Below are 18,229 nucleotides of genomic sequence, written 5' to 3'. Positions count from 1 at the left end.
TAGTGAGTGAGTGAAGCCTCAGGTGGCCGCTCTTCCAATGCCATGGGATCACAGACACAATGGAACTGCAGCACAGAATTCCACCCATTCACCCAATCCAGCAGCAATTCAGTCACCTCTTCAGGCTGACACTGACTGCAGGATCACAAACCAGTTCTGGTGTCAGGCATCCTCAGGAAACTGTGCTTAAACAACAGTGCCGTGACAATCGGTGCCCCATCTCCCCTCCCTTCCTCAGATCAATTTTTCTCTAATCACTTTGGAAGTCTCTGGTCAGTTTGACCCATTTTTGTTAATGGTCTCACAGATAATTAAGCTCCCAAGATTGCTGAGCAGAGAGATGGACAGGTAGATTATGACACTGTCCTGATTCCAGCCAGTGCTTCCAAGTGAGCACTCGGCTCTGGCAATACGATCACCTTTTTTCCTCTCTGCTAACCTGCACTTCAGCTGTGGAAAGACTTCCAAGGCTGTGGACAGATTTGAAAGTCTTGAGCAAACTAGAGAGGAAATGTCTCACATCCTGCCAGTATGGACCAGAGCCTCTGCTACTGGGAGCAAGTGCCCCCCTGCTCGAGAGAGAGGACACACACCACGAGGTAACATGTGGTGTTACCTGCATGACCATGGAAAGGACAGGAGGAAGTGGGATACAGCACAGATATGCGAGCTGAGAAGAAGAACAACCCCCCCAGGAAATTGTTCAAGGATAAATGCTGCTCCAGTTCCCCAGTGGGCAGGTCCTAGGACAGAACAGGAGGGATGATGGTACTTCCAAGCCTCTTGAAGGGACCTCTGGTTCATATTTACATGTGAGCAATGAGTTCTGTGACCAGAACTAGAGGGGTCCTGCCTCCAGCTGGGGAGGGGAAAGGGACAATGGGAGCTATCAGACCGTGTGGATCCGATGGCACATCAGACCCACAAGAGTACAGGGCTTTAGCTGATACCAGCACAGTGTACCCTGATGCCATCGAGATATGTAGGGGTAGAATCCATCTCTATTTCTAGGGTGACAGAGGGATCCCACGAGCTGACTGTACTGGAAGCTGAAGGGAGCCTGACTAGGAACAAATGGCAAACCCACCCCACTGTGACTGGCCTAGAGGCCCTGGGCATCCTTGGCACAGCTCACCTCAAGAGAGTATTTCAAGGACCCAAAAGGCATTGCTGGGCTTTTGGGATAGCTGCTGTGGAGACAGAGGGAATTAGACACTGAATACCTTGCCTGGCCTCTCAGAGGACCCCTCTGCTGTGGGACTGCTGAAGGATGATGGACAACAAGTACTGATCACTGCCATAACGGTGCAGTGTCAGCAGCAACCACAGCAGCCAGGACTCTGTGACCCCCAGCCAGGAGATGATTCATGAAGTGGAAGCCAGGGAGTGCTCAGCAAGGCTCACTCCCTCTTTAATAGTCCCACATGGCCAGTGTGTAAGCCCAGTGCAGAGTGGAGACTGCCAGGGGACTATCATGGCCTGACCAAAGTCACAGCACCACCGACTCCCAGAGCCCCAGGCCAGGGAGCAGGGGGTGGAGTGGAGGGATCACATTCCCTGTCCTGCACCAGCCTCTGGGAAAGGTGAATGGTGCAACAGACTGTTAAAACACACTGAAAGCAATGGGTGGTGGGACCTTCAAACACCAGGATCTACATCTAGCAAAGGCCACCTTGTTAGTCAGAACTAGAGGCTCCACCACCCGAGCTGGCCCTGCCCAGTCTGAACCTCCAGGTACTATAGAAGGGGATAAACCCCCTCTGGTGCACACGAGGAATGTGTTAGGAAAGACAGTTTGGATCAGTCCTGCCTCAAGTACAGGCAAACCAACCTGTGGGATTAGTTTGGCTCAAGGACCTGGGTGCACTTGGTGGGTGATGCAGAGGGACAGAGAAACACGTTTTTTTCCTCAAGGGGATTTTGGGTGAGGACAGTCTGTAATGTTGCACTGTATGATATTGGTTGCTGAATGACATTGCCACTGTGGGCCAGAACTGCCATGGACAATGAGGATGGACTGCTCCAGATACACCAGTCCTGAGCTCCTTTTGCACATCACCCCTCCTGCCCTGAGAGACATTTAGGACAGATGGAACCCACAGTCCTGGACTAAATGAACTCAACAGACATCCTGGAGGGATGGCCATTGACTGTGGAAGTGATACCTGTGCTTGTGTATATACAGATATATATTAACATATATTATATATAGTTGGAAGGTGTAGGATCTGGGCATGATGGAGATGGTACAGAACAAGGGGTGGATAATGTCCTGATTCCAGTCAGGACAGGGTTAATTTTTGCAGTAGCTGGGAGGGGGCATGGCCAGGGCAGGGAGGACCAGCACTAAACTGGGGAATACCATTCCTAAACCAGGACAGAAACTCAGATTAACATCTCCATGAAGAAAAACACAGACCTCTGCCATCACCCACTGCATTGAGCAGCAGACCCAGCACCCAGGGCTCTGCAGGAGCCACCATCATTGCCAGTTTTGTCCTGTCAGCACCTCAGAGATTATCTGAGGACACGGGAGGGAGCTGAAAGCTTGATAGGAAACAGTTCAGAAGACCCCTGAGGAGGGGTGCTGTGAAGAACTGCAGCTTCAATAGTAGCAGTGAGGACACACAGACAATCTACTGATTATGCTACTCTCTGCCCTGTTTTGGCAATAGAAAAATAGGAAGGTCAGAGCCTTTTTTTCCCCACCAAACTGTTCCTACATCTCTGAATCTGACAAGGAGGAACTCAAAAAGTCAGCCTTTTACTGAGCCACCACTACCCCTGTATTATTCTCAGCTTAGTCTATGGTATAAAAGCTAAAAATCAATTTAACTGCAAGCCCCGGATTAATAATTTAAATTATTTCAGAGAACAGAACATGCATGTCATAATTAAAGAAAAGAGAGAGAGCAGAGGCATTTTAGATCTGATCTCTTTTGATAAGAGGCCAGATCTTCACAAACTAATAGCAGTGTTGAAGAGTCACATACGTGAGAGCTTGGCTGTTCAACGGTGTAAATTGCTCTAGTAAAACACATCTTCCACTCATCACTGCTTTCTTCTAAATCCCTGGATTTGCAAGGAAGGATGTTCTCCCTGCCTCCTCCAACCCTTCCAGTGCTGAACAAATGAAACAAGCCTGGGTGGTATAACATACAAGTGCTGAGGACACACTAACTGCTTCCACCTTTCAAGAGCTGCTATAAACTCTGCTGCTGTTTCCTAAACGCCTCAGCTGGAACTTCAGGGTTACACAGAATCAACACCTTTAGGCTGACAGAGCAGATGTGCACAAACACTCCAACCCTGAGTAACCCCCCGGCTACTCAGCATCATCCAAAATCCCCAGTTATGCCACCAAGATGTCAGGGACATTTTTCTACTCTCTCTATTTTTCTTCTATAAAATAGAGCAAGCTGGCATGAAATGGGAATTCTGCACTTCCCACTATGACCCACAGATCCAAGCTACAGGACAGGGATGATTCAGAACTTCTGGACATGCCATGTACCCTTTACTTCCCTCTTAATGGGACTCAACAAAACCAGCCACTTAATATCCATTATTAGATTAACGCTTCAAGTCATTTGTCATCAAATTACCACACCTACCTCAAACCAGGGCTTTCAACATGTAACTTGGTTAAAGAGCTCAGCATTTTGTTCCCTCTTTCTCTCTTCTCATCCATTGAAATGCTTTTGCTAACAAGCAGCACGTCACCTTGCTTGGCTTAAAGAATTTTAACTTCCTTCTTTGGCGCTTTCCTCTCTCTCTCTCAAGACAAGGAAATCAGGCAGTCTGGTGTCTGAGGTGCTCAGAAGTTACAACTGAAGTACACAAAGCACTGTGAATGAAAGAGGACCTTAGAAATTCAGACTGACAGATAATTCAGCTGCTCTTCAGGCTGTTAGTGACAGTGAAAGAGGACAGAAGGGCTTATTTCTCCTTTCCAGAGTGGTAACTCAATGAGACAGGGACCTGTGCCATCTGCACCACTTCACTGCCGGGTCCCAGGTGAGTTTAACAGGAGTTCCAGAGCTACTACAATCTGGCACCAACCCCCTGGAGTTACCCCCTGCTCCGTGCCTTGTGCTGCTGCCACGACTCCCACTGGCGCTCTGCCTGCGCTCGGGACCAAAGAGCAGCTCTCCAGCCGAGGACTTCACTCTTTGGACTCTCATCTCCCTCTGGAATGAAGCACAGCTCTCCAGCAGGAAGCAAGGTCCACCTCCCCAGCCACAGCTCTCCAGCAGGAAGCAAGGTCCACCTCCCCAGCCACAGCTCTCCAGCAGGAAGCAAGGTCCACCTCTCCTGCCACAGCTCTTGGAGAAGTGTAAGAGACGGGTCCATTAGGAATTCAGGCTCGTTTGGGAAGGGGCAGCCAGGCTTGCTTTACTACGCTGGCATCATCTTGCATCTGTTTACTGACAAAAAAAAGTAAGTCTCTACTAATTACTATTTCATCCTATAGTAACGTGTTCCAAGAGAAAGTCACCACGGCACTTGGAATGTATATGCCAGAGGGACAGATGGAGAGGCAAGGAAAAGATTAATCATTTTATGGCAGAAAGCCAGTGGTGGTACCAAAAAAAAAAAAGAAAAAAAAGTGAGTTCAGGTTCAATGCAAGAATGGGGGCAATGCTGGTATCTGAGCTGAGGTGAGAGCTCACCTAAACCAACCTGCAGGTTTGGCAGTTTGACAAAATACTCAGTTAAAAATACTCACTTTTAAAGTCAGTAACAAAAATGTCTTAAAAAAAGTAACATTTCAAGAATCAGTTCTGAGAATTAAATTATGATCTGGCTCCCAGCGTTCAGAGGAAGCCGAGCCTGCGCTCCAAGTCTCCACTCTCCCTCCTCTTTAATCTAATTTCTATAACCAAAGCCCCAACAAATCCATGAAGCAATTATTGTCCTGTTCTTCAGGAGTAAGCTAACTCAGAAGAATACTCAAATGCCCAGGAATAACTAATTTACATCGTCCTTTATTATAAAAGATTAGGTAAAACGAAAAATAAAATTTTAAAAATCCCATTAAGAGGAAGACAGGTGTTTTACGACCAGTTGTAATAAGATTTGAAATTCTCTTCCAAGCATTTCACAGAGGTCAAAGACAAACTTAAGTATTTCAAGACCATTAAATAACTGAACAAATGTTTCCCCATAATTACTGAAATACAAAAGACAAAATTTCGTGGGAAAACGCTCTTTACAAATGACTGGATTTTTCATATTTAAACATTGAAATACATCGAGAACAAACACTTCATACATTTAACTAGAAACCAACCTTTTCCAGGAAAAGAAAATGAAATAATCATGTGCTTGCACTGTATAGATGGCTGGAGAAAGAAAATATCTCCAAAATTCCGCACAAGCCTGAGTACAAACACAATGGAATATTCTACTTATGAATAAAGAACAAAGCTCAGAAGATTTACTCTGTAACGAGTGTCACCTCTGCAAATAACAACTTCAAAGCTCTAATGGATAATTAGCCACAATTGATCAATGTATTCCAATTGCTTCAAGAGCTTTTATGAGTGCCAAGCAGAACAAGTGGCTTTCTTCAGATAAACAAGAACTATTCTTGGTACACAGGAATAGAAACTTAACCAGAACCACAAAATCAACTAAAGATGTTTCGAAGGTTTGTTTCATCAAGAAAATCTGGTTTGGACACAAAGAGTAATTCAACAGCACTTAAGAGGATTCTGAAAGACTGAAATTCAGTGAAGATACACCTTGACAGACATTTGATTGTATATTCACAGGCCAAAATCTTTTATGAGTTACTTCTAGAAAATGCCTCAGTGTGGACTAAACCATGTTACAGTCACACAAAAGCAGAATTTTATAAAACAGGTTCTTAATCGAGTATCCCTGTCCTCCCCCAGTTCCTATACCTCATCATCATCAAAAACAAGTTTAGGAATTAGACAGGGGCAATGGCTTCCCACTGACACAGGGCAGGGTTAGATGGGATATTGGGAAGGAATTCTTTCCTGTGAGGGTGGGGAGGCCCTGGCACAGGTTGCCCAGAGAAGCTGTGGCTGCCCCATCCCTGGAAGTGTCCAAGGCCAGGTTGGACGGGGCTTGGAGCAACTTGGGATAGTGGAAGGTGTCCCTGCCCATGGCAGGGGGTGGAATGAGATGGACTTTAAGGTCCCTTCCAACCCAAACCAGTCTGGAATTCTATAAATGCAGGCTTCTAAATCAACAGGAAATTCAAACCGTGTCCATGCTCCTTCCTTTATTTCCTGATATTGGATATGAGCATTTCAAAAAGTACCCAAAAGGCCCCAAAAGCATTGACAGCTGTGTCTGGCAGCACCTCAGCAATTCAGGAGTGCCTATAGCTGGCTGGAGACAGCCAAGTAAAAGGAGAGCACGTCATGCTCCAAAAATTTAGTATTATAAGGAATAAGCTGTTTTGGTAAGAAAAAGCAGCAGCGCTATTTAAGAGATTCTTTCCTCATTTATCTCCCAGAAGCTGGCCAAGGATACATTATCCAGCAGTCCCTGTGATGTGATATTCCACAGGGAGGGGAAAGGCAATCATAGCTCTGCGGAGTAAGAGCAACTGGAAAAGTATCTCAAAAATATAATGAAAAGAGCTATTCTGTGTCATTGCTTTACAATGTATACTCTCCTTGAGAGAGTGAATCCTAAAGGGAAAGCAGGCACTCTGAAGGGAGAGACTGTGCCTCTAAAAGAAGTAACTATTCAATCCAGGAGGAAAATCAAATAAGACAAGAAACAAACTCACACTGCAGGTTACATTAAATGCATTAAAAGAAACAAAAATCAATAGTGCTTACTCAAAACAACCACTTAGCACAAATATCACAGCCTGACATTACCAGTAACTATGGAGAAACGTAACTATAAATAATTTACGCCGTTAAAATAATTTTTAAATATCTTTAAGAGCAAAATATGTTTGTTTTGAAACACCACACTGCTTCAAGAGCTACTGTGACATTTCCAGTCCTTCTATAAAAGGTGCTCTCCTCGAAGATTTAACAATTCCCATGAAACAATCAAGAGGCAATTCCTAACAGGTTTTTAAGCAAGGCAAGATCTGATGGTTGTCTTTAAACACATGATTAAAATAGAGCAGTGCAAACAAACCAGGCCTGTGCACACACTCCTCACTGACAGCAATTGCACACAGGATGATCCAGAAATGCATTTTTTAACCCAAGATGCCCCATATCAGACTAGGGAAGCAAGGACAGCTCATTCCAGAGTGAAATCCCATTTTTGACCCATGGTGTTCCAACACTTGTCCATTTCCAGCATACAAAGATCCTCCCACCCTAAAGGCAGTTATTTAATTAAGTCAGTTTGCCAAAAGTTTCAAAGGGCACTTGTTTTGTGTTTGTTTCCAAAAATCCCCTTCAAAGAGCAGCCACGCAGCCAGGACAGCAAAATGCTGCTGTCACTTCGAGAACTCAAAACCCCTCCACCACCAAAACCAGCAGCATCTCAGACTGCTAAATAATCTATTTATTATTATCTTTTAGAAATATATTTCATAGTTTTTTTGGCAAAGATGTCCCCATATTTAAGGTGCTGTATTTTCATTGTGATTCATTCTAAAAATGTTTGTTTCCCAAACCTAAAGCAGATTTGGACATACAGATACCAAAGAACAAAAGCGTCACCTTGGGGCTTGAGCATCTTCAGAACTCGTAAGCACAGACATTTCCAGGAGTTACTTACACACAGTTTTTGTAGCACCAGGAGTTCAACAATCATCTCAAGTTCTCATTCATCTAAATCTCAGTTCTGCAAAGTATTTCTGGCCTTAGAATTAAAGCCACTGCATGGGTGACATTTAAACAGCTAAAACACGAGCAATAAGCTTAGTGTGCCACTTCCCTTCACAGCCACAGTAATTTCTGGGGTAAATAAAAATACTCTTCACTGTAGTAGCAGAAGGAGGAGGATGAGGAGGAGAAACGAGCACAGCTACAGCAAACTGTCTCCTCATGTCACACACAACCAGAGTTCAGCTTCCAAACAAAAACCAACAGGTATTTCCTCCAAACATCCATAAGAAGAAAGAAAATGCCATTATATTTTGCCATTCCTTATACTCAGCCCTGCAGAGTAAACTAGCAGCTGTGGCAATAAGAATTCAGGATTATTTTTTGAGATGTGGGGGAAAGTATGTATTAAAACACTTTTTCTAGTTTAAAAATCAATCAAGATGAATAACCTGCCCACTACAAAGTAGATCTGGGTGTGCTCTCTGTAACCTCTTGGATTGAAATTTTAGCCCCCTATGGAAGTGAGGGAATTTCAAAATCCCAAAGTGCAACTTTCCAACATAATGTTATTTTCTGCCTGATGGTTGAAGTGTCCCGTTTCCTTCAACAAAGTGTTTTTCACTTCTGGAATGGCCTCCTTTCACTGATTCCACTCCTGATCCACTTCCCAGGAAGGCTGACACAGTTTAGCAAGCTCTACATAATTTTTCAAGTTTCCTGCACTGCCTTTTTTCTAAGCAAACAGACCACAGCATTTAATTTTCAGACCTTAATATCACCTGCTTTGATACATTTCCGTATGTCCTTCCAATTACAGGATCCCCAGTAAAATCACAGCTCGCTATAAGCACAAATATTAAATTTATCTTTTAAGTAAGGGCAAGTTCTGAGACCTGCTAAAAGGTCCTGTCATCAGAAAGGCTCCTGTGAAATCATATCTACATGCATGATTAGAGTCTCTTAAGAAAATTACTATGACAAAGACATTTCCTTCTGACTGAAGTAACCAGGCATTTCGTAACTTCTACACACCGGCGTTTCAGTTGGCAGGTTTTCCTCCCTCTCAACATCTGAGTCATTTTTTACCTGTGTATTAAAACCACCAAACTATGAACAGCAGCAGGAAGGTACATGAAAGCAGGCTAAAAATTAGAAAGATGCCGTTTCAGTCAGAGAGAACTTGGAAGTTTCTGTTATTTTGATAAACCTGAAACAACACTCTAGACCTCGCTTTTAACCCGTGGCTTCCGAAAGAACTGGTAGATCTCTTAGTTTCACTTCCAAAACCTTCTTTCAGATACACTTCTTAGGAATAAACCCCATTCCAGCAACAAAAACTGAAGAATTACAAGACTGTAACAATACAATTTATGGTTAATGACAAAATCCTTAATGTTTGTGCCGTGTTACCCCAGCCAAAGATAAGGGCCCAATTCTACTCTGAAAAGATCCCGTAATATGTCATTTTTGTCAGCTGGATGATAAGCCAGTTCACAGAGAGGCTTTTCAACTGCCTGGGTTTGAAGCAGGAGGGGAAACCAGGCTGTGGTTTGTCCCCACTCAGCCTGAGTGTTGTGTTCCTTGCAGCCCCAGAGCCAAAGTGAACCTTGGTACCTGCCCGAGCCAAGTGACTATCGCCGCAAAGATCTGCAGCGACATTGCACAACTGCAAACCAGGCTTAACTCGTGTACTACAAATAGGAAACAACAACTCCATTTCAGGTGCCAGCAGTAATAGTTGTGGTAAGCGAGCTTTTTAAGTCACCAAATCTCCTCAGTGTATCAGCAAACTCATCTGTGGAGCAGCACTTTGCACGGTCATGTTTCAAAACAAAACTGCCTCGGAGACTTTCATTTTACTACGAGTCAGTGAGTTTTGCTGCTGTGTGTTTCTCTGTATTCATATCCTTCTTCTGTTTGTATTATTGTGAAAGCACATATGTCTCTCCTCAGCAAAAAACCCTGTTCCGGTGCTTGTTATTCAACACAGAACTGAGCGACCACGGTCAATCTGTAACGTTATTAAGAGTCCCCTGGAATGGGAAGCAGCACTGTTTGGAATATGCCTTGGACTGCCTGCTCCTGTTTGCCAGAGGCATGGTCTGCTCGGAGACAGGCAGCTTGGCAGCCGGGCACGGACGACTCCGTGGACGAGAAGCAAATTAACTGCAAGTCATGTTAAAATAATTCAGGCAGATTCAGACAGATTGAGAGTCACCAGAGAAACAAACTGCACCAGCAGTTTGCTAAAACACACAGAGCTGCAGAGGAATGAGAACATCTTCAGCTGACTTAATTCACAACCAGCAAGCGTGTCTAAATCTGGTACTCAGACCTGATCCCCCCATCTGGACCGGGGGATCTGTTTAAATAAATAGTTTGCTTCGTTATTTCTCACCACACATTTTCCTCACCACAGATTCCTCACAGCACCAAGACAAGTAACATAACTACATACACCACGTAAGTCTTGCACCAGAGCTCTTCCTCTTTAACACAGTTAATTATCTTATTAAATTGATTCAAGATTAATACCCAACACCAAAACATCACTCAGTGAACAACTGAATGTGCTTGTCCAAGGCAGGTGTATCATACAGACACTAAGCCTCAAAACAACAATAACAGAATGCACTCCTTTTATAGCTCAATAGTAAAAAAAGAACATGAGACAACTGGTTATTCTCTTGGTAGAACTAAAAAATGGTCTTACTGCTTTCTGAAGTTCACTTCTGGTAAGAGTTCCTCCTTCTCTCTAATCTGAACCTTCTCCTCCTGCAACATGCCACTGTCATGTGGCTACTCTGACTAAAACTGAGTTGAAAACATGCACTGTTCAAACAAATTAGGCCAATATAGTTTAGAGAAAAAAACTCTTCTGAACTCATAGGCAAAAATCCAGCAGAACAGTTCTGGTTTTCCCATGTTAGTGACTGGTTTGAACCTGTTCAGATCTGGGATGTCAATCCTACTACTGGTACCAACTTCCAGTGGGGCTTAAATAGATACACACAGGTAACAGAACTCACCACTTGCAAAGAGCACTTGAACTCTGTGTCTAAACTCATTGCTCCCAGATCATCTCCTGAAATACTACACTGGAAGATCTGACAGCCAGATAAGCTTTTCTATCAGTCTCTCCCTGCCAGGCAGGTTCTAGTTTATACCAATAAAAATATTTTCCTTTAGAGTTTTCAATAAGGTTACTCAAAATGTACAATCTTCAAAGGGCATCCCCAAAAAACCCCCCAAACAACCAAGTGATCATGCTGTAACCCTCATAACCTGGTATGAAAATAAACAACCATTCTCTCCTGCTCTGTTCATAGATTCAGACTAAGATCTGACCAAACGATTTAATCTTTTTCTGGGGCATACAGAAGTCAATAACAGTTGATTAAACTGCACCTTTCAGAAAGAAAAGTGAACTTGAGGTAGGTTCATTAGTTCTATAAAGAAAAACACTTTAAAACAAGCCCCCAGCAAGCAATGGCTTCGCTGCAGTTCAACAGCAATGGCTTCTGCAGATCAGCCACACACAGCTGCAGGATTTTTCCCTAAGTTCCTGCTGCTGGGTACCAGCATATCCTTACTGGACTGCTACAGCTCTGAGGTTACTGCAGAAAAGGTGATTCCTTTTACAGAACTGTATAAGGAGGCATTATAGCTTGGAAACACATGGAGAGAGAGCCCTCTCATCTGAATGGGACTTCACTACTTCTCAAGGGAAAGAGCAGAAGTACCAATTAGGTGAATGACTGTCCAGAACTCTTAACAGAGTGCACAAAGGAAGTCTGAGAAGTAGACAAAATAAAGGGGAACTTTCCAATGTTTTCTTCTGGCTTTCCACAGGCTTTGATAGCAGCACTAGGACAAGGGGAATGCACCTCAGCAAGAGACTATCCAACAACTCAGCTACAGAAACACAACTTCAAGCTCTTGCCAGCCACAATGAACAACAGGAAGGCTTCAAATCCCTCCCTTGGAAAAGAAGAGCTCCCACAGCAACAGGAGAGTATTAGGCACAAGCACTTCCAATGAAGTGCTCATTCCTATGGAAGCAATGACCATCTGCTTAGCTTTGCTGCTGCTTGCCACGTTCGACAGCCAACAATCTTAAAACAATCCTGACAAGATTCTCTAGATGGTTTGAACACATTTTCTGGACTTAATGGACTTAACAAAAGCATGCTCCAACACAAAAGGACAATTCATTACTACTGGAAATGACTGTGACAAGATGACCTGTTCCTCTGCTCCCATCAATTGGGGGGCAGATAATCATTGAAGGAAGAATCCTTCTGCTCTTTAAAGCTGATTTCTTCAAGAACTTCAACCCAGTCAAACGAAAACTATCCTTGTAGTGTCATCCAAGAAAACAGGGCCACAACTCCACAGTTGCAAGCAAAATCGTTACAGGAAAGAAGTCTGGCAGTGAAGGGAGCAGAAATATTCACAGCAGCACGAAAGAGAAGGTTCCTCAGAGGTTTCCAGGTGATCTCAGTAGCATAAAGTCACCAATCTCTGGGAGGATCATATAAAGTCTACTAAATCCTTTGCTTACACCTTTACAGATTGAGCAAGTATTTTACTCTAACCTTTCCAAAACATTTGTCATGATGGCAGCACCTCCTGGGAATTGGTTATTTTCCACTCCCTTTTTTAGGATAAGGGCAAGGTGTATCCCCACCTTGGGCTCATGCAAGCACATGAACATGAGTTTCAGTTACCATGCTCAGTTCTGCCTTAAAATGGCAAGTCCAGCCCAAAATTAACAATATAGGCTCATGATGACCCAGATGAAATGAATCCCAGTTACTTCTGAGAGCAGGTGCTCAGATTCTGGATATTTTTCTTCTTTTTCTCTTACTAGAAAGAATGCTTACAAAAACATATCACAAGGAAGAAAAACAGAAAAAGCAATGGACTTTGCTTGATTAGTCTTTTACTAAAAAAGAATTAGAATGAACCACCACAGAACAAGGTCTTGTCCAACAAAACTGGTCCCAAACTATGAAGGGTCAATGAGTCCCACACATTGCATATAAACACACTGAACTGAGAAAAATGGGCCACTGAGCTGTACTTGATACTTGGGTGAGGTCAGTCAGTGGTGCACATCACTTATTATAAATGCAATGAGAAAATTTTGGGTTTAAAAGTGCTTTAAGATTTTGTTTTTCTGCATTTGTATTTCACACCTCTTTCCTTCCCTTAGGATATTGCTACAGTCACAACCTAGAGAGTTTCCTTCCAGCTTTGATACAGTTTTTCAAGCACGATGGCAGCTACATTTTAAGCCCTTGAGTCAAGTTGGGCACGTTCACTATGAGGCAGATCAGCTCTCACCACTTTTATTACAGCCTTTCAAATCTTTTAAGCTGTACACATTAAGTGGTAAACACCAGGGAACAGGAGGTGAAAAAACAAACCAACCCACATTCTCCTCCAGCAGAAATTTCAGTTTCAGAAGAACACACAAACTCACTGAAGTGCTTTTCTTAAAAGCTTTCCTCACAACCAGAGCATCAGTAAGAAAAAGCTAAACACACAATCATGGTTCATAATCCTATTAGGACAAGAAACTGGGGGATGGGAACAAACTGGAAAAGGGTACCAACCCTCCAATGTCTACTAAGGAAAATGGCAAAAATAGAGAAAGCTGCTGCTTGGCAGAAGAAAATTCAGGGAACAAGTGTTTGTTCCAAAATGGAACCCCTAAATCTTTGTGTAAGAAGACTGAGCTCACCTGCTCTCTTACTAAGAGAAAATCAGATGTGAATAAAGTAAAACTTGCCTAAGGAAACACAATGTTTTTAAGCTTCATCTTGTTCAGCAAGAGATGGAGCCCTAAAAAACACCAATCTTCCTATTTTTGTAAGTTGGTCAAGTTTTTAAAATTGTTTTCTCTTAAGTGCAGCTTCACAGCACCATCATTTTATCACCATTTCACTATTCTTTTCCAATGTATTCCTTGTTCAAACTAACTTTACTTTGCTTCTTGAACACATGTTAACTGAGAAAGTCTTGGTTAACCTCCTGAGCTGGTGAATCCATTTGCAGCTGGAATCAGGCTGAGCCTGAAGTCCTTCAAACATGAAATTTGTCTGAGTGTTGGCCCATTCCCTACCAGAGTGGGTTTGTTTAAAATACATCAGGACCTCACAGAACCTTTCCCACCAGGCTCAGACAGACTCTGTCACATGAAGACCTTAAGCAAGTCCTTTTGCTTTGGGGTAATTCTACTTGAGTTGCTTCACACAGAAAATCAGTAGTTTCACCACAAAGCTGTGCAGTGGCTAGGAAAAGTCTACTCCCAAGAACTTAGATTTCTGTAAGTTTACAGAAATAAGCCACACAATCAGCATTTGTCACTCTTCCCACAAATTTCAAAGAAAAACAAATGAAAGATAAGCTGACTCTCTTTCTGTGCAGAGTCAATCTGCTCCACACAGCAAAATAAGCTGTTTTGGAGGCTGGAGACAGCTACATCCACTTTCAGAAGCTCTGACCTCCACAGAAACCACAAGTATCTCTTCCTTAAGCAAAGGGGGCTCCTTCACTGCAGAGAGAATGCTTTTTATGTTTTTCATTAAAAAAAAAAAAATTAACTGTACAGAACTCTACAGTGATGTCAACACCTCTTCAGGACACACACTTCCATGTCAAGCAACACAATTTTTTCCATATTTCCTAACACATCAATGAATTAACACTAACGTTAATAATTTCCAGTAATAACAGCTAGTGATGTAGGAAAAGATAAAAGATCAGAGATAATTTTTTTATCTTTTTCTACATATCAGAATGTGGTGGGTTTGCCATCAACGTTTCAAGCAGGAACTGTACCAAAGCAACCCAGACATGAGATAAGACACAAGGCAGGAGGAACAGCAGTCAAAACACTGTTTAGACTTCTGCCCTTCCCAAGTTTGCATTAGCTTGCCAATCCTGAAATCTGATGTTTCCAGATCAGTTCCTCCATATTTAAAAAACATTTGCTGCACAGCTGCTGACAGTGGTCCTTGACAAGAGGAGCAATTGCTACACCTCTCCCTTCAATCCACAAGTGTTTCTCACAATGCTCACACTTCTTTAGAAGATGCTGTTGTCTGGCAGCTAAATTGAGATTCTGCACACCAGAAATCATCTGCTGCTCCCTTTCTGCAGGATTACACTACTCTTTTCTAATTCACCCTGCTAAGATACTCTCCAACTTTTAACTCCAAGGATGCCTTTTTCAACGAGTGCTTTCATTTCTGATTACATGAGCAGTACTGCTTCAATTATCTTGCTTTCACCATATCACTGCTGACTGAAACGGATAGCTACAGGCTCAAAAAAGCACATCCTTTAGTTCTGTTCCAGAAAAGGGTCTACTACATTTCCTAAACACCTGTATGGAGAAAAAACAAGTGCAGTAAATAGAATATATTAAATGGCATGTACATACTTTAGTCATTGCTCCTGTCTGTGCTGCGTTCAGCCCGGTGTGCCCAGCCATCTGTGGAGATACTTGGGTTAAAGTCTCTGCCAGCACACTGCCTGCATTCCCCTGCATGGCAGGGGCAGAATATTGCATTCCTGCTCCCCTTCCTCTTCCAGCTGCCCCAAGAGATCCATTCATTACCTGCCCTTGTCCTTGCTGAGGCTGATTCATTAAAGTGTGACCAGAATTACTGTTGAGAAGGCTCTGGTGTGTCTGACTGAAATTAGTATTCATACATATCCCAGGTCCAGTCTGTGATGTTGCAGGGCTGCTCGTCACCATCCCCACTTGTTTTTGTGCTTGAGAGTTCAGGGTTTGGGAGGCAGGTGTGGTAGGTCCAGAGGTGCTGGCTGCCTGCTTGGCCAGGCCCGGAGCAGACGAGTCCCCCGGGTTCAGAGGGCTCTTACCCATCGCACCCAAGTTCCCGATGTTCGCGCTGTTCGGCTGCCCCTGGACTTGCCCACCAACTCCCTGCTGCACGGGGCTGCTGGAGTTCACATTGCCAATTCCTGGGGTTAAGGAAGAGCCGCTGCTTCCCCTCAGGAGTTCAGAAAGTTGTTTGTGTTTGGAAGCCGCATCTGGAACGAGGTTCCCACTGCTGTTTAAAAGGCCCAACTCGCCATTGGGGATCAGCTCATCAGGAAGATCATTTTCCAAGTCAAACAAAGATCCAAAATCTACAAGTTAAAACAGAAACATGAGTGAGAAAACATGACAGACAAGTAGCCAAAATACTTATCTTCACTACTTCGTACCAGTGCTAACAATGACAGGCATTCAGGTACATCTTTACCCACGACTCAAGTTGCCAGGAAGCGAGTGAGGGGCCCTGGGACACGAACTCCAGAGCCTTTCAGAGCAGTTGTTGGTACACACTGTGCACACACAACCACACAGGGAAGAAAGAGCACTGGCCAACAAGCAGGTTTTTTGGCAAGACTTGACAAAACAAAGCTTAAGAAAACTAAGGTGGCAAGAATACAACGATCTAATCTTAACTCCTAATTCCCCTTGTTTTGGCTAAAAGATGACAGTGGAAACAATAAGAGGTTTTTTCCTATTGATTTACTCTCCCAAAAGAGCCATTACGTCACCTCTTCCGACCTCCTCTGTAATCCCAAGCCACTGAATTTCACCCAGCAATCCTCCCCCAACCCTGCCACTCACGTGTGCACATGGCCAAAGAACATCTTCCAGCTCTGCTTCAAAGCTTCACCAAAACACAACCACCACTCCTTCAGCACTTTGATCCCAGCCTCACATAGGAACACGCCTCAGATCCCTTCCTGCTCATTGATTTCTACCGTGATCCACTACTTCAGAAGATCCCAAAATGCACTCAGCATTTCCTCCTTGTAATGCCTCTTGAATCAAGCCACTGCTTGATTCCTGAACAGCTCAAATAATTCAAATTGCTTTGTAAGTGCCCAGCCCTCATTTATCATGCCCAGTATTGACAGAGGTAATCCACACACTCTCCAGATGAGCAAAATAAATCAATCAAATCTTCATTGAGCCACTTGAAGGAACAGCTCTGCCTGGCTGGAACACCCAGACTAATAAAAAAGTGCTGGGGCTTTTTTTTTTTTACTCCTTTAAGGAGCAACTCAGGTTCACTAAAATATTTTTTTGCACATCATAAGCAGCATCTGTGCAACAAGGTTATTTTGGCATGTAACTAAAACATAGAAAGTTACTTCACTGTATATAGGTACTTCCATATAAAAATAAAAAAGTTATATATTTGAAGACATAAAGACAAGCACAAGCAATACTAATAAACATCTACACAGACCAGCCACAGTTCACCAGAGCAGCTATTCAGACATACAGCTCATCTCAGAAGATTTTTCCAGTCCAGGGATGTGATCTAAACCAACCACTTCCCCACTGTAACATAAATATGTGAAACTTCTATTTTGCCCCCCAAACCAGCCCTGACAAACTCCTGTCCCTCACAGTGAGCAACAGACAAACCCCATTTTTTCCAGGTTAGAGCAAAGAAAAGATCTTTACTAAAGAAGAGCATCCCAAAAGCTTCATTGTTTTAAAGTTTAATTCACTCTTCAACCACAAGAAGACCCAGGCTGCAAAAATGATGTAAGATTGTATGTGGAAAAGAAACAACAAACCCCAGACAACACATAACCTGTATCACAAAGCAGGGATGCAAAACAACAAATCTCAGTACACTTAAACCCCACACATTTCATCAGCATGTGAATTTCCAAGTACACCTAATTGAAGGAAAATGAGTAAAAATGTTCAGATTTACAATGACCAGTGAGTTACATCAACAGTCACAGTAAACACAGTCAAAAATGTTGAACTCTGCCTGTTCTGAAGGCTCACAGCAGCACATCCTTCAGGGGCCCCACCTTGCCACCAGCACCTACTGAAGTCAATAATCCCTCCAGGACTGCACCAAGTTGGCTGTGACAAGACACACCCCCGGCTCAGAACAGACCCCCTGCTCCCTTCCAAGCTGGCAAGTAACAAGCTAATATTTTCATTAGCAAGCTTCATTAAAGTATTTTTAATTTCTCTTACTTGCTGCCTTTCCTTTCAAGTGTTTAGTTCACTTTTTCAGCTTGCCTTCTACAGAAATTCCTGCTGTACCTTCAACTCCCTTCCAGCCTGCGATTGCTTCAGCCCTCCTCTCTCCCACACCACCACTCCACACTGACTGGGCTGCAGTTTGTCTCTCCCTACACATTTTGCTTCTACTTCCCTTCTCCCAAGATTTCCCTGTTTTTAACCATCCCTCACCCTTCCTGATGAAAAACCCATTGGCTGTTCGGGGCCCAGCCCTCTTTGTCCACAGGTGAGTCCTTGGTGGGTGTTGGGTCCCTGTGGCACAGCCTGGAATGCCAGGAGGCTCTGCCATCCTGGAGTGCTGGGAGGCTCTGCCATCCTGGAGTGCCGGGAGGCTCTGCCACTGCCGCTGGAGCTCCACCAC

The 18,229-nt window shown here is 43.5% G+C and overlaps 1 protein-coding gene across 7 annotated transcripts in view; it reads right to left on the bottom strand.

Moving 5' to 3' along the window:
• Positions 1 to 18,229, bottom strand: part of CREBBP (CREB binding protein) — a 95,327-nt gene that overhangs the window by 64,758 nt on the left and 12,340 nt on the right. For 6 of the 7 annotated variants that reach the window (XM_017808794.1, XM_017808801.1, XM_017808795.1 and 3 more), the window contains exon 2: positions 15,235 to 15,947. In XM_017808794.1, the coding sequence (XP_017664283.1) occupies positions 15,235 to 15,947 (713 nt within the window). The remainder of the gene's footprint in view (positions 1 to 15,234; positions 15,948 to 18,229) is intronic. The other variant, XM_017808800.1, reaches the window with a different exon arrangement.

The sequence above is a fragment of the Lepidothrix coronata genome, unplaced genomic scaffold (genome assembly GCF_001604755.1).
Source record: "Lepidothrix coronata isolate B3197 unplaced genomic scaffold, Lepidothrix_coronata-1.0 Scaffold24, whole genome shotgun sequence".
In the NCBI taxonomy this organism is placed as follows: Eukaryota; Metazoa; Chordata; class Aves; order Passeriformes; family Pipridae; genus Lepidothrix; species Lepidothrix coronata.
The sequence above is the reverse complement of the archived record's forward strand: the minus strand, read 5'-3'. Positions and strand labels throughout refer to the sequence as shown.